At 39.8% G+C, this 27,791-nt stretch overlaps 1 protein-coding gene across 2 annotated transcripts in view; it reads right to left on the bottom strand.

The window, feature by feature from the left end:
- Nucleotides 1-27,791, bottom strand: part of SLC39A9 (solute carrier family 39 member 9) — a 45,183-nt gene that overhangs the window by 5,898 nt on the left and 11,494 nt on the right. The window contains 4 exon segments of one of the 2 annotated variants that reach the window (NM_001101191.1): nt 418-503; nt 1,569-1,637; nt 3,574-3,771; nt 20,087-20,195. In NM_001101191.1, the coding sequence (NP_001094661.1) occupies nt 418-503; nt 1,569-1,637; nt 3,574-3,771; nt 20,087-20,195 (462 nt within the window). 2 annotated transcript variants of the gene reach the window in all.

Below are 27,791 nucleotides of genomic sequence, written 5' to 3'. Positions count from 1 at the left end.
TTATCATACAAGAAAACCAAGTATAACCAACACTAAGTCTGGGCTCTGCCTTTTAAGAATTAATGTTCTAAGCTAGAAAATGTCCCATTTGTGTGTGTGTGAGTCTATGTGAAATAGTCAAGTATAAGAAAGGAAAAATATTTATGAACAAAAATTACCATGAAATACAGAAATCTGTAGAGGACTTAACAGTTTGTGTATATGCCATAAAAAAATAAAATCTCTTCAACTTACAAGTTTAAGAAAATGGTAGCAAAAGACCCAGTTTTAAACAGATTTATTAAATTCTCTAAGGTGAACAGCAGTTAAGAAAATAACCACAAAAACATTTGCATTCCAGAAAAACACAAAGACCAAAGAGAAAATTTTAATTACAGGTGCAGTCCATAACAAATCTTACACCAAAATTTTGCTTACCTTATGTAGCATTATTGCCACAAACACAATTAACTGGACACTAGTTTGTGAAGTAGAAGCTGCTGCTCCCAAAGCAACACCGTCAGCTGAATTTGGAAAAAATGAAACATAAAACACTATAAATAACAACTATAATAGTGTGGTGGGTGCGTGTGTGGGCTTCAGAGTTAGATAGAGCTGGACGAGGCTCTGAGAAGGTTACTTAAGCTTTCTGAACCTTAGCCTTCTCATTTCTAAAATGGGTTCAATAAAGTACATATTCTCAAGGTTTTCATGAGGTAACATGTGAGGAGCTTAGCACAGGTGCTATTTGATATTTAATATGCCAGTTATTGTTGCTATTGTTGAAAAAGTATGACATTCAAAAATCTGACTAATCAGTTAAACTGCAATAATAGAAAAAGCAAGAAATTTCAAAGGAGGCATCTCTGCATCTTGCAGGTGAAAAAACAAAGACACCACGACTCGGCATAGATGATTTGTATGTAATGAGTAAGCACTGGCTGAATGGGTGAATCTTCTGTTAGAAAAGCGCATCACCATGAAGCCCAGGTAACAGGTCACCTTGCACGTGCTTCTGTCACTTACAGACCCCTACAGCTGGGACTGGCTGTGGTTATGGTTCAAAGGTGCTCCCAGTCAGCACGGCTGAGACTTCTGACGCCCTACAGCCCACCCCTGCCTCAACTGGCATTCTGGGTAGATAACAGGCACAGGGCTATTCAGTACAGAAGTGTGTGAGATGAGGTCCTAGGGAAAAGGTCAGCAAACCTCTCTTAAAGGGCCAGATAGGAAATATTTTAGCCTTTGTGAGCCATTTGGTCTCTTGCAACTACTCAACTCTACCATTGTTGTGTGAAAGTAGCCACAGATTATACGTAAACAAGTGGCCATGGCTGTATTCACTTATGGACACGGAGATTTGAATTTCATGTAATTTTCATGTGCCATGAATTATTCTTTTTCATCTGATAAGAAATATAAAAACCATCCTTAGCTTACAATCCCCTGACACTGCGTACACTGGGGTTCATACTTCTGTTGGAGGACTTCATTAAACAACCCCTTCTCCAAAAGGTCAGCCCAAGAGTATTTCCTGTGGATGGTACCTGTGTGACAGAAAAAGGGGTTCCCCTGCAATCTGAACCCACCTGCAGCATGGACGACCAGACCCAGCGTGGTGGTGATTTTGGAATTGCTGGGCCTTGCTGTTTCTGGATCTGAAGTAAAAAATAGGCAAGTCAGCCGTGAAGCAACAGGAAACAGAAGCTAGTAGGACATTCACCTGGAGGTGGAAGAATTCTTTGAAAGCTGTTTTAAGTAGACTATTATTATCTTCCTTACTATTGTCTTTTTCCTTTTGCTTCAAACACTTAGAAATTTCTCCTGTCCTGAAGAGACGGGCAGATGGGAACTCTTCATTTGACCCAGCCTTCCCTGAACGGGCAAGAGGTCACCCTAGCTGCCTCACACCCCTTGCCACTCCAGCTCTCCAAGGAGCCTGCTCTGCGGCCTCTGGCCACTTCTCTCTAGACCAGTCTCATTGTCATTGCCTCCCCCTGCCCCTTCCTCAGCCTCCTGCAACTTTATCTTTATTCCAACATCAAAACGTCTGTTACATTTGCCTTTCTCCATTTTACTGCCACCATCCTAACCTAAATTTTCATCAACCCAAACAACCCCTTCTCCAACCCCTAAACTAGCAGTAGATCTGGATGTCTCCTCTTACTCTCATCTCTCCCTAACCAAATTCATCTGACACATCCTTGTCAGAATCATCTTCCTAACTCACCACTCTTTTGAGGGGTCAGTTAACACATTAAGAATCTGCTACTTTTCAAATTCAATCCAAACTGCTCTATTAAGTAGGTTCTTGAGCTCTACATCAACTGATACATTGTATTTCTCACTGTCCAGTCCAGTTAAACCAATTTCTTAACACCCTGTCCAACGTTTTGCCATATTTGCCTTATCATCTGTACTTAGGCTCTCTTGTTCTCTCTCCACACCACACACAGACATTTCCTTTCCTGGAACCATTTAAGAGTATACTGCACTTTATACTACTCGTTAACTCTTTATCCTTAGATCCTTCAGTGTGTATTTCTAATGGGAAAGGATATTTTCTTACATAATCACCGTAAAGTTATCAAATTCAGTAAATACCAGAGATTTTTTTCTACTTGCTTGCATATTTCACTTATGTCAATTGCCCAAGAATGACTTTCAGAACATTCTTCCTTTCCCAAGAAGAATCCAGTCTAAGACTGCATGTTATACTTAGCTGTAACTATCTATTTGCTGCTGCTGCTGCTAAGTCGCTTCAGTCGTGTCCGACTCTGTGCGACCCCATAGACGGCAGCCCACTAGGCTCCTCTGTCCCTGGGATTCTCCAGGCAAGAATACTGGAGTGGGTTGCCATTTCCTTCTCCAATGCATGAAAGTGAAAAGGGAAAGGGAAGTCGCTCAGTCGTGTCTGACTCTTCGCGACCCCATGGACTGCAGCCCACCAGGCTCCTCTGTCCATGTAATAACCATCAAAACAAAAACCCAAATCAACTGGATGTTCAACTTGACAATCTGTTGCCTGTTAAAGCCCATCTCAGAATTTAATGTTCTTAGTCAAGCTATTCAACAATAGCTATTATACTAATGTCCTAAACAATTAAATTTAACTCTAACTTGCTTATAATTTAAATATATTATATCATTATTTAATACATTGATAGAGAAGACATCCTTTATCACAAACTTGTTTTTAATGTTTTAGTAACTATATTTCAATAAAATTGATTTTCTCTGTAGTCCTATGAACTATGTTTTATGCATTTAAAAACATTATTTATCCCAATGAAAGGTCCACAGGCTTTAGACTGCTTAAAGGCTCCATGGCAGAAAAAGGGTTAAGAACTTCTGCCCTAGACCTCCATCAAATGAAACAGCTTTAAGATAATTGGTAGTAACCCAATAAACACTCTCTTGTGCCACATGTCACAACCCACTAGCTTCCTCAAATGAACAACATGTTCACCAGAACCTAAGACAAGAGTTTTAGTACTAAATATGGCCATTGATACATACTGAATCATTCAATCATTTATGATCACCTAAAATGCAAACTTTTTGGACTTCCCAGAAAACCTTGGGGCCACTTACCGTCAGTAGAATGCACATGGGAGCTGCCAATCTGGTCCACCAACAACATGAAAACAAAGCCCAGTACGAGGGAAACGCCGATGTAGGCATGCAGCTGTGTGTGGTCATGGCTGTGCTCATGTTCATGGGCAACCGGTATTACCGCTGCTTTGTCTGATGCAATCACGTTCTGTGTTTGACTCGCTTGGTGGTGCTTCCCTAGAGCAGAATGAACCATAAAGAGATAACATGTTTATTCCCTTAAAGCATCTTATGTAGAGGCTTCTGTTCTTTTGTACTTTGAGCTCTACAGATTTTCCTGCAAAGACATTCACTTCCTATATTGTAATCTAGCAAGTCATAAACTCCCTTAAAGTTCATGATGAAAAAATTCCCAAAGCTCTTCTGCTTTTGGCAGGCAGAGTTTTAAACTGCCTATTATTCTCAAAACCTAGGAACTGGAAGCAAATCACCATGCAAGAAAGCAGTCATTTTCCCAAGGGATATCATCTTCCAATCCCCCCTTCTGTCTATAGAGATTCACACCAGTCTCACCAGAAACCACGGAAAGATTTATTCTGATGAAAACAGGCAAATGAAGACCAACAATAACAATGAAAACAATTCATCTATTTTTATACTTCAGTTCAGTTCAGTTGCCCAGTCATGTCCGACTCTGCGACCCGGTGAATCGCAGCACGCTAGGCCTCCCTGTCCATCACCAACTCCCGGAGTTCACCCAAACTCACGTCCATCGAGTCAGTGATGCCATCCAGCCATCTCATCCTCTATCATCCCCTTCTCCTCCTGCCCCCAATCCCTCCCAGCATCAGAGTCTTTTCCAATGAGTCCACTCTTAGGTTGATACAAAAATTGCAAATAAAGAGCAAACTGAGTATAAAACGCTTTAGCTTTAAAAAATATCAGGGGACAATCACCAGTTAGAAACCAAAGGGCAGAGCAGTTTAAACGAGACATTTCCTTCAGTATAAATTCAGTTCTAAAAACACAATTGTTGGGATACTCTGAATTACAGGAAATGACACCTGGCTAGGCAATATTAATACTACTAGTTTATACTCAAATATCTGACACTCAAAGCATGAACACTTCAAGAATTCTTATCTTTGTTGGTTTTATAAATACAGGCCAAAATACTAAACATATTTATCACTTATAATTAGATTAAGCATTTAACCTTTGACTAAAGAAATCACAGAAGCCTGCTGTAGTTTTTAGACCCTGCCTTAATTCTTTAAAGGAGAAGGCAATGGCACCCCATTCCAGTACTCTTGCCTGGAAAATACCTTGGACAGAGGAGCCTGGTGGGCTGCAGTCCATGGGGTCCTGAAGAGTCAGACACGACTGAGCAACTTCTTTCACTTTCATGCATTGGAGAAGGAAATGGCAAGCCACTCCAGTGTTCTTGCCTGGAGAATCCCAGGGACGGGGGAGACTGGTTGGCTGCCCGTCTATGGGGTCGCACAGAGTCGGACACGACTGAAGTGACTTGACTTAGCTTAGCTAATTCTTTAAAAGTCATTACTGAGAAGCACAAACCATCTTAAGATAACAAAAATACATTTTTCTAATTCTTTAAAGATTTTTTGTTTACATAGCTTTTTCTTTTAACCTTTTTAAAAAATGTAAAATATACATTACATAAAATTTACTTATCATTTTAACCATTTTTAATCATATGATTCTGTGGCTTTAAGTAGACACATTGTTCTACAACCATTATCCATCTCCAGAACTTTTTCATCTTCCCAAAGTAATTTTTTAGCCTTAAGATTTTTTTCTGAATAGTGATTTCATTGTTTGCTTTTTTTTTTAATTTGCTTTTAAATGTCTCAATCTTTTTTTAAAGCACACTTTATTGAGGTGTGTGAATTTATTTAATTCACAAATGTAAAAACTCTAGTTAAACTACCACCAAGTTCAAGTTTTGGAACAGTACTCAAAAATACCAGAACAGTTCTCCTGTGCTTCCCTGGAGTCAATATGTCAGTCCTGGTCCCAAGCAAGTGCTGAATGTGCTTTTTGTCCCCTGAGTTTTCCCTGTTCTAGGATTTCATATAAATGGAGTCCTGCAATATGTATTCTTTTGCATAAGGATTCTTTTGATCAGCAGAATATTTGGGATTTATCTGAGCTCTGCATGTATCTGTAGTTTAGTCCTCCTTTTTGCCGAATAATGCCCCACTGTACAGACACAGCACAACTTATTTACCCATTCAGCTACTGATGGACATTTAGGTAATTTCCAACACTGGTCCATTATAAAGTCGCTACGAGCATTCAGGTACAAGTCTTTCTCTTTTTTAAGAAATGTATTTGTATTATTTTTAGGCTGCGCTGGGTCTTCACTGCTGCAAGTGGGCCTTCTCTAGTAGCAGCAAGCAGGGGTCACTCTCTAGCTGTGGTGCAGGGGCTTCTCTTGTTGTGGATCAAGGTACCCGGGCTTCAGTAGTTATGGTGCACGGGCTCTAGAGCGTGGGCTCAGTAGCTATGGCATACGGCCTTAGCTGCCCTGCAGCATGTGGCATCTTCCCAGACCAGGGATCAAACCCATGTCCCTTGCATTGGCAGGTGGATGCTTAACCAATGGACCACCAGAGAAGTCCAGATAGAAATCTTTCTGTGGATGCAAATTTTCTCTTCCCTTGGGTAAATACCTAGGATCAGAACTTTTGGGTATATGTATGTTTATAAAAGAAAATGGGCTTCCCAGGTGGTGCTAGTGGTAAAGAGCCCACCTGCCAATGCAGGAGACATAAGAGACATGGGTTTGATCCCTGGTTCGGGAAGATCCCCTGGAGGAGGAAATGGCAGCCCATTCCAGTATTCTTTCCTGGAAAATTCCACGGACAGAGGAGCCTGGCAGGCTACAGTCCATAGGGTCACAGAGTCAGACACGACTGAAGTGACTAAACATAACAACATAAGATAAAACTCTCAAATTGTTTTCCAAAGTGGTTGTACCAGTTTACATATCCAATAGCAATGTCTGAAAGTACTAGTTGCTCCATACCACTGTCAACATTTGATACTATGAGGTTTTAAATTTTTAACCATTTTTACATAGGTGATCATGTCATCTGCAAATAGATAGTTTTACTTCTTGCCAATCTTTGTGCCTTATCTTTCTGTTTCTGGCCTTACTGCAAACTAGCATCTGGCTAGGACTCCAAGTACAATGTTAAGTACAAGTGGTGGAGAGGAGACAGCCTTGTTTTGTTTTTATCTGATGTTGCTGTATGACTCTTTGCGACTTTACAGTGGTTACAACACAAAAAATTTCCTTCTCTTTGTCCCTCCCTTGTGCTCCTCTTAAATGCCAGTCACAAGCCCAACTTACTAAATTTATCCCAAGATCCAGTGAGTTGCCACATTCAGTTTGGAAGCACTGCTGGAGGTAGAGAGAGGCTTTCAGATGAAGAAATAGATGATTTTGGAATAAGAGGCATTTCCTGGAAATTAGAAGCCTACACTGCAGTGATCAATTAAAGAGAATCGAACTCTAGACAGGTCTAGGAGGAAAAGGTGGGCAGACAGAGTATGCCCACGCTGTTCTTCACACAAGCAAAATTATTGTTAGCAATAAGGATTTTAAGCCAGAGAACTGACTGAAAGCTCAGAGATGAAAAATAATTAAGTTTATGAGAGAAGCAGTCTAAGAATTTTGATTGGTAGTGTTGGACAATTAAACTGTGGCCTCATGGTAACACAAGGGTGTTTGGTTTGTGAAAAATCAACGAACTATTATACACTGCCAAATAATTAGCATGGCCTTGAGAAAGAAAAATAAATAAAGTAACACACTTGACTTTCTCTAAAGACAAGGCAATTTTTGGTATGCTTCCATTTTAATATACAAAACCAATTCTTCATATGTATAAATGTAAAGAAACTACACATGTGAAGTAAGTCATAGAATTTTGGTACCTACAATTTTCAATACTACTTAGAAAGATGCTATTGGAAAGGGTTGAATGATTACCTTTTTAAAAGGTCCCCACTAAATATTTAACAAAATGAGCTCTCATCTCTGCCTTTGTTTAGTCTCTGCAGTTCATGAATCCATGGGCCTTCCATGCTGCTTCTCCTGGATAACAGCCTGTCTTTCAAGACTCAGCCTGTAAGTTCCTTCCTCCTTGACATTTTCTGTGTCCTCTTCTGCTCACGCATATCCAGCAGACTGGTGTGTGTCAACCATAAGTTTTATATCACTATACTACAATTCAGACAGCAGCAAACTACAGGACAAGGGTTCATGTCTAGTTTTGTAAATAAAATTTGCGCTGGAATGCAGCCATGCTCATTTGTTCACAGATTGTCTATAGCTGCTCTCATGCTATGACAGCAGAGCTGAGTAACTGCAACAGAAACCATATGGCCCACAAAGCCTAAAATATTTACTATTTGGCCCTTTTAGAAAAAGTTTGCCAACCCCTGCTGTCACGGACTGTTAATTTATTCATTTTCCATCGGCTGTGAATTCTTGAAGGCAGAAGCTATACTGTAGATCTATGAACTCTAACAATCAATATAAGGCCATAAATTGAGTATATACTCAACAAATAGATTTTGAAGGCAAAAAAAAAAAAGGCCTTCACACTTCTGTAATTTTTTAATGTGACATTTCATTTCGAAAGTTAGGCAATTAATTCCTTCCAATGCAAAAAGACTTTTTTAAATGGAAATAAAATACAATCTTTTAGTCTTATACTTTAGAATGGCTTCCCTGGTGGCTCAGATGGTAAAAAATCTGCCTGCAATGCAGGAGGTACAGCTTTGAACCCTGGGTTGCCCTTGAAGAAAGAAATGGCTACCCACTCCAGTATTCTTGCCTGGAAAATTCCATGGACAGAGAAGCCTGGTGGGCGACATACAGTCCATGGGGTCGCAAAGAATCGGACGTGATTGAGAAACTTTCACTTTCAAGATAATTGTGCACATGCTTCTTTATAAATCCAGACTTAATAGGTAACAGATGTATGTGCTAAAGTAGGTGAAAGGTTATGCTAAAGTGAGCTGAGGTACAAAGGTGGGTTAACACCTCATTAAAGGGTGTTAGTCATACTATTATTTGTGAACAGTTGTATAATAATTTTTAAAGGCAATTACTTTTGGGGTATCCATAGCTCTGAAACTAAATGTCAAGCCAATTACAACTTTCAAAGGATGATCAACATTATTTCCCTTCACTGTTGTTTAGGCGCTAAGTTGTGTCTGACTCTTTGCAACCCTTGGACTGCAACATGCCAGGCTTTCCTGTCCTCACTATCTCCCGGAGTTTGTTAAAGTTCATGTGCATTGAGTCAGTGATGCCATCTAACCACCTCATCTTCCGCCGCCCTCTTCTCCTTTTGCCTTCAGTCTTTCCCATCATCAGGGTCTTTTCCAATAAGTCGGTTCTTCGCATCAGGTGGCCAAAGTACTGGAGCTTCAACTTTAGTTATCAGTCTTTCCAATGAATATTCAGGGTTGATTTCCTTTAGGCCTGACTGGTTTGATCTCCCTGCAGTCCAAGGGACTCTCAAGAGTCTTCTCCAGCACCACAATTCAAAAGCATCAATTCTTTGGCACTCAGCCTTTTTTATGGTCCAACTTTCACATCCCTTAATAATAAGGTACACCTATATCAGAATTTTTCAATTTAGATGAGTATAAGAACCTTCTATATCTTATCCTAACAACGCTTTCTTTATCTAAATCATTTTGGAACTCTTGGCATAGCCTTCGGAGTCAAGTTTATGAGCCACAATAAAACTCCTACTTTCTAATATACCAGCTTCTGATCTAAAATAATACTGAATAAATGGGTCAGCTATGTTATTAAACAGATTGGCGTTGAATAAACTGTATTTCTCCAAACCTAAACTGCTTTCAAGGAAAACTCTGCTGCCACTGATGATTTTCATCTCATACTCTGGAAGTAAACTAAAGAAAGAGTTCTAACATTTTTTGAGCATTCACTGATATAAGTATATAATTTCCTGTTGTTACGACTTTGAAAGAGTTAACACTTAATTTTATGTATAAATAAAACTGTGGCAAATAAATGTGGGGAACATTATTATTTATATATAATATATATACACACACACATATATATATAACTTGAAATAAGTGTGCTGTTGATTGAAGCTTTCCATACAAGATCTGAATACTTATAATTAAGTGGAATTTAATTTTATATATAAAAACATAAAATATTTACTGGATTATATACAATGAATGGTAGGCATTATTGGTTTTATTTGCAAGCATTAGCCAAAACAAAACAAAAATGCTTTTTAAAGTGAGTGATAATCCCACGACTTGTTAGTACAGTAACACTTTAGTAATGGGATCTGGATATTCAGTATTAACACATCCACCCTTTCTACTGGAGGATGTGAAACTCAACCCAGCAAAACCTGAGATCTCAAAAACCAGCTATTTACTATTTACAATAGCCAAGATATGGAAACAACATAAATGGCCACTGACAGATGAACGGATAAACAAGATGTGGTGCATATATACAATGGAACACTACTCAGCCATACAAAAGAGTGAAATAATGCCATTTGCAGCAAGATAGATGGACCTAGAGACTATACTAAGTGAAGCGAATCAGAAAGAGAAGACAAGTGCCATGTGACATCACTTCCGTGTGGAATCTAAAATACGACACAAATGAACCTACCTACGAAACAGAAACAGACTCACTCGTAGAGAAGGCCTCTCACTGCCAGGGGCAGAGGGGCTGGGGAGGGACGCGTTGGGGGTTTGGGATTATTAGATGCAAACTATGATAGAATGGAGAAATGAGGGCCTACCACACAGCACAGGGCACTATACAGTCGATATCCTGTGATAAACCATAATGGAAAAGAACATGAAAAATAATATACATATGTACAACTGAGTCACTTTGCTATACAGTAGAAATGAATACCCCATTGTAAATCAACTATACTAAAATAAAAAATTTTAACACCCAGCTATTTAACTAAAATTCGTGTACATATGGTACTCATTCTTGAAAGAACTTTCAGGTTGTTACTGTTGTGTCTGTTTCACACAGGGCACTGGCTGGTAATGAATAACTGAGGCATGGTCCATGACACATTCCCCACTGCAAAGTATATACACTCAGTATTATCACTGGATATTGCTCATCAGACATATATTTCTCATGCCACTAACAGAGTGTTCAGCAAATCATCATGGGCTTAATTCTCTCCATAGATATTCATACAGGGATCCTTCCAATAAGCTCCACCAGTATGGTATATAGCCTTCCTATGTTACAGTGTTCTCTGGAAGGAATGATGCTAAAGCTGAAACTCCAGTACTTTGGCCACCTCATGCCAAGAGTTGACTCACTGGAAAAGACTCTGATGCTGGGAGGGATTGGGGACAGGAGGAGAAGGGGACGACAAAGGATGAGACAGCTGGATGGCATCACCGACTCAATGGACGTGAGTTTGGGTGAACTCTGGGAGTTGGTGATGGACAGGGAGGCCTGGCATGCTGCAATTCATGGGGTTGCAAAGAGTCGGGACACAACTGAGCGACTGAACTGAACTGAACTGATGTTACAGACACATATGTTAAATTATTGATAAATGTAATAGAATCAATTTGCCCTTTGAAGACATTCACTAGAACTCCTTCAGATTAACATTTACAAAGGACAAAACATTCTAAGAATCAAACCTTCAGGTAATCTGTTTCTTTGTGGGGAAGGGTGACACCCCGCTTTGATGTTTGTATTTTCGGCCTGTACTGATTATTTTAAATTTCTTACCTTCTACTTATATCTTATAACCTTTACAGATTTTTATTATATACTTTTTTTTTTTCTGGGCAAAGACAGACAGTTCTTTACACTTGATGTGTTTTCAGTAACAGTCAAAGTGTTAGTCGCTCAGTGGCATCTGCCTCTTTGTGACCCCATAGACTGTAGCCTGCCAGGCTCTTCTATCCATGGAATTCTTCAGGCAAGAATACTGGAGAGGGTAGCCATTTCCTTCTCCAGGGGCTCTTCCGACCCAGGGACTGAATCTGGGTCTCCCGCACTGCAAGCAGATTCTTTATGGTCTGAGCCACCAGGGAAGCCCAACAGGGTAGAGTAGCTCTTACTTACTATCTGTTTATCATGTAAAAGAGAAAACTGACTATAGTCAAATGAATAAAACTAATGTTTTAAAGGGATGTTAATGAATCTTTTTTTTTTTAATCAAAATACCACTATTTCTGAAAGAAAAAAAAATCTCATTATAAGGTAGGAAACTTACATTTCTTTAGCAGATATACAGTGTTTTGGTGATATGAAATTCCTTACAATGTTCACCACATAGCAGAGTGTCATTAAAAGTGTAGACTTCAGACGGAGTAAGGCGGCCTGTGTTCAAATCCTGGTCCTGACACTTACTGGCTGAGTTCCTTGGGCAAATTATTTAACCTCTCAGGGGTTCAAAAGTCTCATTTATAAAGCAGTATCCACCTTAGAGGGTTGTTGTGAATGATTAGGCAATATATTCACACAATACCTGGTATTGTGGTTAAGTGCTCACTAAATGTTCAGGAACATAGTTGTATATTAAATGGAATTAATTCAGGAGATTTACATGAACATGTGAAACATCTGGAGTGAATATCTGGTCAGATACAGTACTGAACAATCAAACAATTTCAGAATCCTGAAAGTAAAGTATAAGAGCCTTAAAGAGCTCCATTTTTATTAATGGAGGATAGGATAAATGTTAATGTAATAGCAGATTTAACCCTCTACTTTAAAACAATTTTTGTGGTTTCAAACATTAGCTCCATCCACAGTAAACAAGTACTGCAGTACTCAATAAACTATGTTCTCAAAACTTCTGTTTCTACAGGAAGACTGTTTCCTCACATGAACACAGATATTCATCTAAGTCCAGTGATTTTAGAGCTATAATTGTAGAAGAGTATGTGAGAAGTTCCTTTTCACATTAATTTGTATTTAATACTGCTTATTAAAGTGTCAGAGTACTTAGCTAACATGGTATACCGAGCTCTGAAAAAATACCTGCTTATTATCATAATTATAAGGTCCACAGAAGAACTAAACCATAGGCTGTAGTTACAGGTACACAAATTCCTTTCTCAAAGTTTGGAGAAAAGTTGGCTTGAACAACAATAACGCAAGAGCGGAAAGGACTTCCCTGGTGGTCCAGTGGCTAAGACTCTACGCTCCCAATGCAGGGGGCCCAGGTTTGATGGAACAAGATCCCACACACTGCAACAAAGATGGAAGATCCCTCACGCTACAACTAAGACTCAACACAGTCAAATCAATCAAAACACACAGAGATACACACAGAGACACCACTACCCGTCTATTTGGGTGATTAAAATAAAAAACTAAAACAAAAGAGACAACGAAAATGTTTGGAAGGGAGTCAACTGGAACTCTCATATTACGGGATGTGGGTATTAGTCACTCAGTCGTGTCCAACTCTTTGTGACCCCATGGACTGTAGCCCACCAGGCTCCTTTGTCCATGGACTTCTCCAGGCAAGAATATTGGAGCAGGTATAAACCACTGATGCACCAAACAACAGGATGACTTCTCAACTGCATTAAGCTAACTAAAAGAAGTCAGACCCAAAGACTACAAGGCTGCATATATATGACATTGAGAAAAGACAAAACTATAGACACAGAGGAGATCAGAGGTTGCTCAAGATTGGAAGTGGAGGAAAAGTCTGATTACAAAAGGAGATGAGGGTGATGGAACTGTTCTGTATTTTGACTTTATGGATTTGACAAAACGTAGTCATTCATGCCAAAAAGACTGAATGCTGTTGTTGTTCAGTTGCTCAGTCGTGTCCAGCTGTTTGCAGCCCCACAGACTGCAGCACACCAGGCTTCCCTGTCCTTTACTACTTCTCGGAGTTTGCTCAAACTCATGTCCATCGAGTCGGTGATGCCATCTAACTATTGTATCCTCTGTTGCCACCTTCTCCTCCTGCCTTCAATCTTTCCCAGCATCAGGGTCTTTTCCAGTGGGTCAGCTCTTCACATCAGGTGGCCAAAATACTGGAGCTTCAGCTTCAGCATCAGTCCTTCCAATGAAATATTCAGGGTTGATTTCCTTTATTGACTGGTTTGATCTCCTTGCTGTCCAAGGGACTCTCAGGAGTCTTTTCCAGCACCACAGTTTGAAAGCATCAATTTTTTGGCACTCAGCTTTCGTTATGGTCCAACTCTCACAACCATAGATGACTACTGGAAAAACCATAACTTTGACTATATGGACATTTGTCCGTTAAGTGATGTCTCTCCTTTTTTATATGCTGTCTAGGTTTGTCATAGCTTTCCTCCCAAGAAGCGTCTTCTAATTTCATGGCTGCAGTCACCATCTGCAGTGATTTTGGAGCCCAAGAAGATAGTCTGTCACTGTTTCCAGTTTTTCCCTATTTGCCACGAAGTGATGGGATCAAATGCCATAATCTTCATTTTTTGAATGTTGAGTTTTAAGCCAGTTTTTTCACTCTCCTCTTTCACCTGCATCAAGAGGCTCTTTGGTTCCTCTTTGATTTCTGCCATTAGGATGGTGTCATCTGCATGCCTGAGGTTATTGATATTTCTCCCGGGATTCCAGCCTGTGCTTCTTCCAGCTTGTTCCTTCCAGCCCAGCATTTCTCATGATGTACTCTGCATAAAAGTTAAATAAGCAGGGTGACAATATACAGTTTTGACGTACTCCTTTCCCAATTTGGAACCAGTCTGTTGTTCCATGTCTGGTTCTAACTGTTACTTCTTGACCTGCATACAGACTTCTCAGGAGGCAGGTAAGGTGGTCTGGTATTCCTATCTCTTTAAGAATTCTCCACAGTTTGTTATGATCCACACAGTCAAAGGCTTTAGTGTAGTCAATGAAGCAGAAGTAGATGTTTTTCTGGAATTCCCTTGCTTTTTCTATGGTCCAACAGACGTTGGCAATTTGATCTTTGGTTCCTCTGCCTTTTATAAATCTAACTTGTACATCTGGAAGTTCTCAGTTCAAGTACTTCTGAAGCCTAGCTTGAAGGATTTTGAGCATAACCTTGCGCTCGAGCGTGTGAAATGAACACAATTTTGATGTAGTTTGAACATTCTTTGGCATTGCTTTTCTTTGGGATTGGAATAAAAACTGACCTTTTCCAGTCCTGTGGCCACTGCTGAGTTTTCCAAATTTGCTGGCGTATTGAGTGCTGCACTTTAACAGCATCATCTTTTAGGACTTGAAATAGCTCAGCTGGAATTCCATCACCTCCACTAGCTTTGTTTGTAGTAATGCTTCCTGAGGCCCACTTGACTTCACACTCCAGGATGTCTGGCTCTAGTTGAGTGATCACACCATCGTGGTTATCTAGATTATTAAGACCTTTTTTGTAAAGTTCTTCTGTGTGTTCTTGACATTTCTTCTTAATATCTTCTGCTTCTGTTAGGTCCGTACTGTTTCTGTCCTTTATTGTGCCCATCTTTGCCTGAAATGTTTCCTTGGTATCTCTAATTTTCTTGAATAGATGTCTAGTCTTTTCCATTATATTGTTTTCTTCTATGTCTTTACATTGTTCACTTATGAAGGCTTTCTTATCTTTCCATGCTGTTCTTTGGAATTCTGCATTCAGATGGGTTTATCTTTCCTTTTCTCCTTTGCCTTTTGCTTCTCTTCTTTTCTCAGCTATTTGTAAAGCCTCCTCAGATAACCATTTTGCCTTCCTTTTTCTTGAGGATGGTTTTGATCACAGCCTCCTGTACAATGTCCCAAACCTCTGTCCATAGTTCTTCAGGCACTCTATCAGATCTAATCCCTTGAATCTATTTGTCATTTCCATTGTATAATTGTAAGGGATTTTATTTAGGTCATACCTGAATGGCCTAGTGGTTTTCCTTATATTCTTCAATTTAAGTCTGAATTTTGCAGTAAGAAGCTAATGATCTGAGCCATAGTCAGCTCCAGACCTTGTTTTTGCTGACCATATAGAGTTTCTCCATCTTTGGCTGCAAAGAATATAATCAATCTGATTTCAATTTTGACCATCTGGTAATGTCCATGTGTAGAGCTGTCTCCTGTGTTGTTGGAAGAGGGTGTTTAGCTATGACCAGTGCATTCTCTTGGCAAAACTCTGTTAGCCTTTGCCCTGCTTCATTTTGTACTCCAAGGCCAAACTTGTCTGTTACTCCAGGTATCTCTTGACTTCCTACTTTTGTATTCCAGTCCCCTATGATGAAAAGGACATCTTTTTAGTGTTAGTTCTAGAAAGTTTTGTAGGTCTTCATAGAACTGGTCAGCTTCAGCTTCTTCATCATTAGTGGTTAGGGCATAGATTTGGATTACTGTGATACTGAATGGTTTGCCTTAGAAACAAACTGAGATCATTCTATCATTTTTGAGATTGCACTCAAGTACTGATTCAAATTGCCAATATCCATGGGATCATCGAAAAAGCAAGACAGTTCCAGAAAAACATCTATTTCTGCTTTATTGACTATGCCAAAGCCTTTGACTGTGTGGATCACAACAAACTGTGGAAAATTCCTACAGAGATGGGAATACCAGACCACCTGACCTGCCTCTTGAGAAACCTATATGCAAGTCAGGAAGCAACAGTTAGAATTGGACATGGAACAACAGACTGGTTCCAAATAGGAAAAGGAGTACGTCAAAGCTGTATATTGTCACCCTGTTTATTTAACTTCTTTGCAGAGTACATCATGAGAAACGCTGGGCTGGAAGAAGCACAAGCTGCAATCAAGATCGCTGGGAGAAACATCAATAACTTCAGATATGCAGATGACACCACCCTTATGGCAGAAAGTGAAGAGGAACTCAAAAGCCTCTTGATGAAAGTGAAAAAGGAGAATGAAAAAGTTGGCTTAAAGCTCAACATTCAGAAAACTAAGGTCATGGCATCGGGTCCCATCACTTCATGGGAAACAGATGGGGAAACAGTAGAAACAGACTTTATTTTGGGGGGCTCCAAAATCACTGCAGATGGTGACTGCAGCCATGAAATTAAAAGACACTTACTCCTTGGAAGGAAAGTTATGACCAACCTAGATAGCATATTCAAAACCAGAGACATTACTTTGCCAACAAAGGTCCGTTTAGTCAAGGCTATGGTTTTTCCAGTGGTCATGTATGGATGTGAGAGTTGGACTGTGAAGAAAGCTGAGTGCCGAAGAATTGATGCTTTTGAAATGTGGTGTTGGAGAAGGTTCTTGCAAGTCGCTTGGGCTGCAAGGAGATCCAACCAGTCCATCCTAAAGGAGACCAGTCCTGGGTGTTCATTGGAAGGACTGATGCTGAGGCTGAAACTCCAATACTCTGGCCACCTCATGTGAAGAGTTGACTCATTGGAGAAGACCCTGATGCTGGGAGGGATTGGGGCAGGAGGAGAAGGGGACGACAGAGGATGAGATGGCTGGATGGCATCATCGACTCGATGGACATGAGTTTGGGTGAACTCTGGGAGTTGGTGATGGACAGGGAGGACTGGTGTGCTGCGATTCATTGGGTCGCAAAGAATTGGACACAACTGAGCAACTGAACTGAACTGAACAGCATTTTGGACTCCTTCTGTTGACTATGAGGGCTATTCCATTTCTTCTAAGGGCTTCTTGTAGTAGATATAATGGTCATCTGAATTAAATTTGCCCATTCCTGTCCATTTTAGTTCACTGATTAGTAAAATGTTGATGTTCACTCTTGCCACCTTCGGTTTAATCACTTCCAATTTACCTTGTTTCATGGACCTAATATTTCAGGTTCTTATGCAGTATTGTTCTTTACAGCATTGGACTTGACTTTCACCACCAGCCACATTCACAACTGGGCATCACTTCTGCTTTGGCTCAGCCTCTTTATTCCTTCTGGAGCTATTTCTCCACTCATCTCCTGTAGCATATTGGGCACCTACTAACCTGAGGGCTTCATCTTTCACTGTCATATCTTTTTGCCTTGTGAATATAAAATATGTAAGTGAAAATAGTTGTAAAATATTTCTTTTCTTTTTTTTTTAATGAAGGCCAACCAGCATGTGGTATCTTCGTTCCCTGACCAGGGATCAAACCTACAACTTCTGCAGTAAAAGCACAGAGTCTTAATCTCTGGACCACTAGGGAAGTCCCTTAAAAGATTTTTTAATGATTGGCTTGGGGCAGGAAAATAATCTGTGATGAAAAGGTTAAAGAAATTAGAATGCTTATTTTTCAAAAAATAGGTTTATAAAGTACATGTATCTATCTTCAAACGAATCCACAAAATTATTTTGGGCCAAAACAAGGAAAACTGAAAATAAAGGAAAGCAACCCAACACATAGTAGCTACATTTAACTTTAAAAGTATACCTGAAATATGGTATATACATTATCATCTCATAAAACTATCAACAAAAAAAAAAACTAAAGCTGAAGCACTTTTTTCCCCTACTCTAGTGTTTCCTAAACTTGTCTAATAAGAATCATTTGACAACGTGTTAAAATTAGATATACCCAAATACCTTCCCTGGAGATTTTGATTAAATAATCTAGGTTGGGGGTCAGAAAACTGTACTTTTAAAATGCACCCCTTCCTCAAGAAACTTTTATTATCAGACAAGTTTAGCAAACAACTACCACCCATAATTCTTAGCACAAAGCCAAGCAAAACAAATTTTAAGTGTCTTTTAATCATAGTCTGAATGTTTTCTAGCACACCAGCAGAGTAATTTCCACAGTGGAATGAGTACACGCAGGAAAACTCAAGATGATCCACTGGAACATGAAAGGAAATACTGATCTATATACTGTTACTTTAAATCTCATTTTCCAAAATTTTCTATTTAAGGAGTGTATTATAAGGTAGAGTGTATCAATGCAATAGCACATGTATTATCTTTTTTTCTCAATAGAATATATGATCAAAAAAGAGTGGAAACCACTGCTCTAAGGATCCTAATTTGTTATTTTTTCCTCCTAAGGCTGACCAATCCTTAGCCTCTGTCCTACTTTGCACTAACCCCCATGATCCCCATTCTTTACCACTATGACCATATTCATACCCCAGGCATATGAGCATCATCCCTCTGAATATAGGACAGTTTTTTTCCTCTACTAACATGTGAAAAACTATTTATTATGCTGTGACTAGTAAGAAATTTCGGAGAAGGCAATGGCACCCCACTCCAGTACTCTTGCCTGGAAAATCCCATGGACAGAGGAGCCTGGTGGGCTGCAGTCCATGAGGTTGCAAAGAGTCGGACACGACTGCGAGACTTCACTTTCACTTTTCACTTTCATGCATTGGAGAAGGAAATGGCAACCCACTCCAGTGTTCTTGCCTGGAGAATCCCAGGGACGGGGGAGCCTGGTGGGCTGCCGTCTAAGGGGTCGCACAGAGTCAGACATGACTGAAGTGACTTAGCAGCAGCAGCAGCAGTAAGAAATCTGGAAGGTGTTGACCTCTTTATTCTATTCTTAAAGTCTAGCAGACTCTTGGCATCTGAAATCAGCTCACCAATATAACATTTGTGGTTTTAGTCAAGTGGGACATTTAATGACAGGTGGGAATCTGATTTTGCTGAATCACAAATCTGAATCAAGTATGCCTCCCAGCTGATATAAAGGACCAAATCATTCAGCAGATGAATGAACCAAGCTGACCGCCCAGCATTTAATCTTCTATAGCTGTACTGTTCTCTGCTTGTTATTAGGGTCAGGAGACGTCTTTTTAATTCCTTAGTTATCCTTTACTACAGAAGTCCTCATTATCTAGAAGGTTCATTATAAAGAGTCCTTGAGGGGCTTCCCTGGTGGCTCAGTGGTAACAAATCCGACTACCAGTGCAAGAAACATGGGTTCCTTCCCTGATCCAGGAAGATCCCACATGCCTTGGAGCAACTAAGCCTGTGTATCACAACTATTGAGTCTGTGCTCCAGAGCCTGGGAGCTGCAGCTACCAAGCCCATGTGCTGTAGCTACTGAAGCCTGCATGCCCTAGACTCCATGCTCTGCAACGAAGCCCCCGCAATAAGAACCCTGTGCACAGCAAGTAGAAAAAGTCAATACAGCAATGAAGACCCAGCACAGCCATAAATAAATGCATAAAATTTAGAAACAAAATGGTTTAAAAATTTTTTTAAAGGAGTCTTTGAATCCAAATGTGTTTATCTATCTACCTATCTATATATATATATTTTTTTTTTAATTAAAGAACACTAAAAACACAATCATTGTCATGTAGGAATTTGGAAGTTTTGCATAGGCATTAAAAAGAATGATTGTCATTCTTAGAAAGCCCACAATTCATGTGTTATTGCAAATAAATCTTAAGTGGTATTCGTGGACAGAGGCATTCAATTCACTAACTGCTACTGACGTGTTTATTGTCAAAAACATCAAAAGATATGCTTTGGCATATTTCTATGGCAAACGTGTGAACTGTTTTCAGAAAAAAATATCACCAAGCTTCTCTTTTGAGCCCTCCACATCAATAACATAGCTCAAAGAAGGCCCATCTCTCTCTCACCCTCAAGAATATCTTCATAAAGTGCGTGCACCCCTTCAGGCACGATGACCGCCAGTGCAGTTCCACAGAGGAGGCCGGCACCCAAAACAGTCACCAGCTTTAGTCGCTCCTGGAAAGAAAACATAAGCTGTTGAAGATTGATGACTAAACAGGGGAAAAGTTTCCGAAGTATCTGCAGTGAGCTGCTTATTTGTGAGGCCAAAATCTACAATGGCCAGTGAACATGAAAAAGGGTCAGCTTCATCAAAGTGTGCTCAGTCCCTTCAGTCGTGTCTGATTCTTTGCGCCCCCATGGACCGTAGCCCACCAGACGCCCCTGTCCCTGGGATTCTCCAGGCAAGAATACTGGAGTGGGTTGCCATGCCCTCCTCCAGGGGATCTTCTGACCCAGGGATCAAACCCTTGTCTCCTGCTTCGCCTGTGTTGCAGGTGGATTCTTTACCTGCTGAGCCATCGGGGAAGCCGAAGTTTCATGAATAATAATGCCAATTAGAACAAGGAGATACCATTTTTAAGCTTACCAGATTGGCAGTGATGTGGGAAAACTTGTCTACTACCTACAATAGGGAGAAGTTAGCACACTCATCTTAAACTGGAGGAAATGGGAGCTGCTACAACCTATATGGACCCCAATTTGGTAATTTAGATTTAAAGCCTCAAAAATGTGAATTCTTTGATCCAGCAATTTCACTTCTAGAAATTTTCCTAAGAAAGAACTATGAAAAGGTGGCCACTGTACATATTAAGAATACAAACCTGAAAATAATCTAAATGTCCAAGAAAGGAGATTAGCTAATAAACTTAAAATACTTCACCAGAGCACCAAGTGAAAAGTGAAAATGTTAGTAGCTCAGCAATTACAAATTATGACAGGGGTCTACTCATGGATACAGAAGGTAATGACACGATTTCCCTGGTGGTCCAGTGGCTAAGAATCCACCCGCCAATGCAGGGAACATGGGTTTCATCACTGATCCGGTAAGATCCCATATGCCATGGGGCAACTTAGCCCGTGTGCCACAACTACAGAGCCCACACTCTACAGCCTGCGAGCTGCAACTATTGCAACCTGCACTCTTACAGCCTATGCCCCACAACAAGAGTGGCCAACGCAATGAGAAGGCCGTGTACCACAGCAAACAGCAGCCCCCGCTCACTACAAGAGAAAGCCCGCGCAGCAACAAAGACCCAGCACAACCAAAAACAAATGTTAATTAATTTTTAAAAAAGGCATGATATATTGCTACGAGGAAAAGCTGCGAGCAAACAATACATATGGATAATCTCATAGTTCTTTTGAAAAAGTATACCCATAGACAGAACAAGTGTAAAACATTAACAATTTTTTCTTTTTTTTTTTTTTGTATGGTTTTTTACATTCTTTTTTTTAAATATAATTTTATTTTTTTTAATTAATTTTATTTTTAAACCTTACATAATTGTATTAGTTTTGCCAAATATCAAAATGAATCCACCACAGGTATACATGTGTTCCCCATCCTGAACCCTCCTCCCTCCTCCCTCCCCATACCATCCCTCTGGGTCGTCCCAGTGCACCAGCCCCAAGCATCCAGCATCGTGCATTGAACCTGGACTGGCATCTCGTTTCATACATGACTTTTCATATGTTTCAATGCCATTCTCCCAAATCTTCCCACCCTCTCCCTCTCCCACAGAGTCCATAAGCCTGTTCTATACATCAGTGTCTCTTTTGCTGTCTCGTACACAGGGTTATCGTTACCATCTTTCTAAATTCCATGTATATGCGTTAGTATACTGTATTGGTGTTTTTCCTTCTGGCTTACTTCACTCTGTATAATAGGCTCCAGTTTCATCCACCTCATTAGAACTGATTCAAATGTATTCTTTTTAATGGCTGAGTCCATTGTGTATATGTACCACAGCTTTCTTATCCATTCATCTGCTGATGGACATCTAGGTTGCTTCCATGTCCTGGCTATTATAAACACAATTTTTTCTTTATAGTTTATAAATGTGATATATAATTTATAAAAATTTATTTATCTGCAATGAACATACAATGAAACATACTCATACAATGAAAAAACATAGTTTAATACTAAAATGTCCTCTAGTTTAAAAAAAAATGCTGGATTGAGATTGACATACTAGAGCTGTAGATATTTAATGTATACCACTTTATGTATTTGGAAGTACACATCTATGAAACCATCATTAGAATCAATGCCATAAATGATCTATGGCTTTAATCCACTAATACCAGTTTTTTCTTTTTATTCAGATTTCCTTAGCAGACTGTAACCTGACATAAAGGATATAAAGGATTATGTTTCAAAATTTCCTGAAGCAGCGATGTACCCTTCTTAGAGTCTTGGGAGTATGAAAAATAATGTTTAAAACTACAAGAGGGCATTAATGTTGCTTATGAAAAACTTTTAATAATTTTCACAGTATATCACATACTCGCCTTTTCTGTTTTAGTTTCTTTTATGAGGTTATCAAAAATAACAATGGTTGTATTAGTTCTGAAATACTACTGAAGCTGCAACTGTGAAGCTGTGGGAATATACACATACAAGTACTGCCTCTAAGGGAGGTTCTTAGCTGAAAAGTTAGTAGAAATATTACCCACTCCTTGTTTGGGAAGAAAGAAGGGACCCATGTCTATTGTGTCTCTATTGAAAATGGGGGGACTATAGCTGCAATGTCAGCACCAGCTAATACTTGCCCTATAGCATGAGGGGAATCCCCTTAGCATCTAGGCCAGGTCAGCCCTTCACACATTCTGGGTGGCTATTAACGACTTACAAACTGAGAGAGTTCTGAACACATTCAGTGATTGCATTCTAATGGTATACAACTATACAGCTTGTATAAAAACCCTCCAATGGTTGGGGGCAGTGGCTTGGGAGGCAGAACTAACTCCATGTTCAAATTAGTTAACAAGTCAGCACCTCAACTCTTCTTTAAAATAATATTTCTACACATCCTATGAAGATATAGGAGGCAACAAGAGAACGTGGTTGAAGTATTTTGGGAAAAGGACATCAAACAGCTGGTGTTCCTATTTTAATGTTCAATATTGAGCTATTCTAAGAGTCTTTGTCTTTTCCAAGTTACTAAACTCACCAAAGCACTGCTAATCACAGCATTCATTTGAGACCAACTGTTAGAGTATGGAGAACACAAGATGGAAAAACAGCTCTGACATGGCAAGTAATTAGTCTTTTCATCATTCTCTCTAAACAATTCATAAAAGTCACCTTTGCTTAAAACAATCACGAATGTCAAGTTTTACTGCAAAGAAAGGACAAAAACAAGGGTAAAACTGCCCCAGACTATCATTTCATCTGAGGGCCTTCGTTTCAGAACTCCACAATTCAAACTAATGAATAAATCACTAGGAAAGAAGACTGTCCTGTCAGCGTTTTGACTATGCTCTACTCTGGGAAATGGAAATGAAAGATGCCTCAGCTTTGCAAATTAAGGGAAGATGAGAGGAAAGGGATGTACCTAAAACGGAAAGAGCTAATTGCCTTCAAGAATTACTTGGGTGGTACCTCACATCATATAAATGAAAATTAATTCCTGATGGATTATACACCTAAATATAAAACCTAAAACTCAACGGCTGTTAGAAAAAAATATAGAAAATCTTGGCAATCTTGGAGTTGGCAAAGATTTCTCAACAAGGACACAAAAAACACAAACTATTTTAAGAGAAAAAAATTCAACATCAGAATTTTAAATGTTTGCTGATCCATTAAGAAATGAATAGGCAAGCTACATACTGGAAGGAAGTACATATACCTGTACTGGAAATACATATATTTGTGGTGGGTGTATGGTAACAATATACACTCAGGCCCCTTCAGGTTGGAGATACCTGTTCCCCCAAGTGCTGGCAATGTTGCCTACTGATGGCTTTCAGCTAAGTCCCTCTGAGACACTTCCCTTAGGCCAATAACCTAAAAGTTATATTCCCTCCCCTCGAGAAGTCCATATCCAGTGACTAGCCCAACTTGCTGCTATGCAGATGGAGGTACAAAGCCTCAAGTCAGAATATCTCAGAAGGGCCATAAAGCTTCAGTGCCTTCTGTGGAGTGATCTGAGGCCTCCACTGCAACCAAATTACAGCTCAACTTCTTCATCTGCTTAATCCTGCTCATTCTTTCATAGGTGTTATTCCCTGGTGGCTCATGTGGTGGCCTGTAATGCAGGAGACCCAGGTTTGATCCCTGGGTCAGGAAGATCCTCTGGAGAAGGGAATGACTACCCACTCCAGTATTCTTGCCTGGAGAATTCCATGAACAGAGGAGTCTGATGGGCTACAGTCCATGGAGGTACAAAGAATCGGATACGACTGAGCAACACTTGGTTATTCCCAAGAACACCACCCAATAAACTTCCTGTAAATCTTTCTGCAAATCTTCTCAGGGTCTGTATTCTAGGGAACCCAACCTAAGCCACTGACGAAGCACTTGCATTTGAAATACAAAGAATGATTACAACTCAGTAAGAGACAAAATTAAAGTTAAAAATAGGTAAAACACTGAACAGATACTTCACAAAAGATACATGAATGGCCAGTAAGCCCATGAAAAGATGTTCAACATTATTTAATCATCAAAATGCAAACTTATACTATAATGAGATACTTCTTCACACCCACTAGAATGGCTAATATTAAAGAGACCAACACCACTAAATGATGGCAAGGATACAGACCAACTGGAACTCCCATATGTTGTTGGGCAGAGCATAAAATGGTCCAATCACTTCAGAAAACTGGTAGTCTCTTATAAAGTTAAACAGTAATTCCACTTTTGGGTATTTACCAAGAGAAATGAAAGCATATGTGTCCCCCCAAAACTTGCATAAAAACACTCACAGACGCTTATCGATAATAGCCCTAAGAATACCAGTTTACCATTCTGCTATTGCTGGACATCTGATTCAGATTATGGCTAATGAGATCTGTATTTGTTGTTGTTTAGATTTCACAAAGTCGTGTCTGACTCTTTCGTGACCCCATGGATTGTAGCCCACCAGGCTTCTCTGTCCATGGGATTTCCCAACCAAGAATACTGGAGTGGGTTGCCATTTCCTTCTCTATGGAATCTCGCTGACTTGGGGACCAAACTCAAGTCAGCCAATGCATGTACATTCTTTACCACTGAGCCATCAGGGAAGCCCAAGATCTGTATTACAATATCATTTTAAAGAGTCAGAAAAAAAAGAATTTGAGAATTTGGAAAAAAGAGATCTCTGAGGTAAACTTGAGTAAATCATCTCACTTTGTAATATTTCCTCAAAGGAAAAGCAGTGTGAGCTAAAATTACTGTATTATGTTTTCATGAACTCCTTATTGCCAAATTCAGACTTAAACTGAAGAAAGTAGGGAAAACCACTAGACCATTCAGGTATTACCTAAATCATATCCCTTATGATTGTACAGTGGAAGTGAGAAATAGATTTAAGGGCCTAGATCTGATAGAGTGCCTGATGAACTACGGAATGAGGTTCATGACACTGTACAGGAGACAGGGATTAAAACCATCCCCATGGAAAAGAAATGCAAAAAAAGCAAAATGGCTGTCTGGGGAGGCCTTACAAATAGCTGTGAAAAGAAGAGAAGTGAAAAGCAAAGGAGAAAAGGAAAGATATAAACATCTGAATGCAGAGTTCCAAAGAATAGCAAGAGATAAGAAAGCCTTCTTCAGCGATCAATGCAAAGAAATAGAGGAAAACAACAGAATGGGAAAGACTAGGGATCTCTTCAAGAAAATCAGAGATACCAAAGGAAGATTTCATGCAAAGATGGGCTCTATAAAGGACAGAAATGGTATGGACCTAACAGAAGCAGAAGATATTAAGAAGAGATGGCAAGAATACACAGAAGAACTGTACAAAAAAGATCTTCACGACCCAGATAATCACGATGGTGTGATCACTGACCTAGAGCAAGACATCCTGGAATGTGAAGTCAAGTGGGCCTTGGAAAGCATCACTACGAACAAAGCTAGTGGAGGTGATGGAATTCCAGTTGAGCGATTTCAAATCCTGAAAGATGATGCTGTGAAAGTGCTGCACTCAAAAAGTGCTGCCAGCAAATTTGGAAAACTCAGCAGTGGCCACAGGACTGGAAAAGGTCCGTTTTCATTCCAATCCCAAAGAAAGGCAATGCCAAAGAATACTCAAACTACCACACAATTGCACTCGTCTCACAGGCTAGTAAAGTAATGCTCAAAATTCTCCAAGCCAGGTTTCAGCAAAATGTGAACCATGAACTTCCTGATGTTCAAGCCGGTTTTAGAAAAGGCAGAGGAACCAGAGATCAAATTGCCAACATCCGCTGGATCATGGAAAAAGCAAGAGAGTTCCAGAAAAAACATCGATTTCTGCCTTATTGACTGTGCCAAAGCCTTTGACTGTGTGGATCACAATAAACTGTGGAAAATTCTGAAAGAGATGGGAATACCAGACCACCTGATCTGCCTCTTGAGAAATCTGTATGCAGGTCAGGAAGCAACAGTTAAAACTGGACATGGAACAACAGACTGGTCCCAAATAGGAAAAGGAGTACGTCAAGGCTGTATATTGTCACCTTGTTTATTTAACTTATATGCAGAGTACATCATGAGAAATACTGGACTGGAAGAAACACAAGCTGGAATCAAGATTGCCGGGAGAAATATCAATAACCTCAGATATGCAGATGACACCACCCTTATGGCAGAAAGTGAAGAGGAACTAAAAAGCCTCTTGATGAAAGTGAAAGTGGAGAGTGAAAAAGTTGGCTTAAAGCTCAACATTCAGAAAACGAAGATCATGGCATCCGGTCCCATCATTTCATGGGAAATAGATGGGGAAACAGTGTTAGACTTTATTTTTCTGGGCTCCAAAATCACTGCAGATGGTGACTGCATCCATGAAATTAAAAAACGCTTACTCCTTGAAAGGAAAGTTATGACCAACCTAGATAGCATATTCAAAAGCAGAGACATTACTTTGCCAACAAAGGTTCGTCTAGTCAAGGCTATGGTTTTTCCTGTGGTCATGTATGGATGTGAGAGTTGGGACTGTTGAAGAAGGCTGAGTGCCGAAGAATTGATGCTTTTGAACTGTGGTGTTGGAGAAGACTTTTGAGAGTCCCTTGGACTGCAAGGATTCCAACCAGTCCATTCTGAAGGAGATCAGCCCTGGGATTTCTTTGGAAGGAATGATGCTAAAGCTGAAACTCCAGTACTTTGGCCACCTCATGCGAAGAGTTGACTCATTGGAAAAGACTCTGATGCTGGGAGGGATTGGGGGTAGGAGGAGAAGGGGACGACAGAGGATGAGATGGCTGGATGGCATCACTGACTCGATGGAGGTGAGTCTGAGTGAACTCCGGGAGGTGGTGATGGACAGGGAGGCCTGGTGTGCTGCGATTCATGGAGTCGCAAAGAGTCGGACACGACTGAGCAACTGATCTGATCTGATCTGATGTTTTCAGTCTACTTTGAAATTAGAGTACATACATTTTTTTACCAAATGAAGTTAAACCTCCTACACTTAACTAAGTTATTTAACCAAGTCAGACAAATCTATGTTTGTTCTTGGAACTCCTTACACCAAAATTTTAAGTTCTGTGAAGGCAGAAACTTTTAATTTACTGCTGAATACTTATAGAGTAGGATCTTGACACATAACAGATTCTTCCCTAAACATATACAAAGAG

Source organism: Bos taurus, chromosome 10 (genome assembly GCF_002263795.3).
Source record: "Bos taurus isolate L1 Dominette 01449 registration number 42190680 breed Hereford chromosome 10, ARS-UCD2.0, whole genome shotgun sequence".
Lineage (NCBI taxonomy): Eukaryota > Metazoa > Chordata > Mammalia > Artiodactyla > Bovidae > Bos > Bos taurus.
This window is presented reverse-complemented; position numbering and strand designations above follow the sequence as displayed.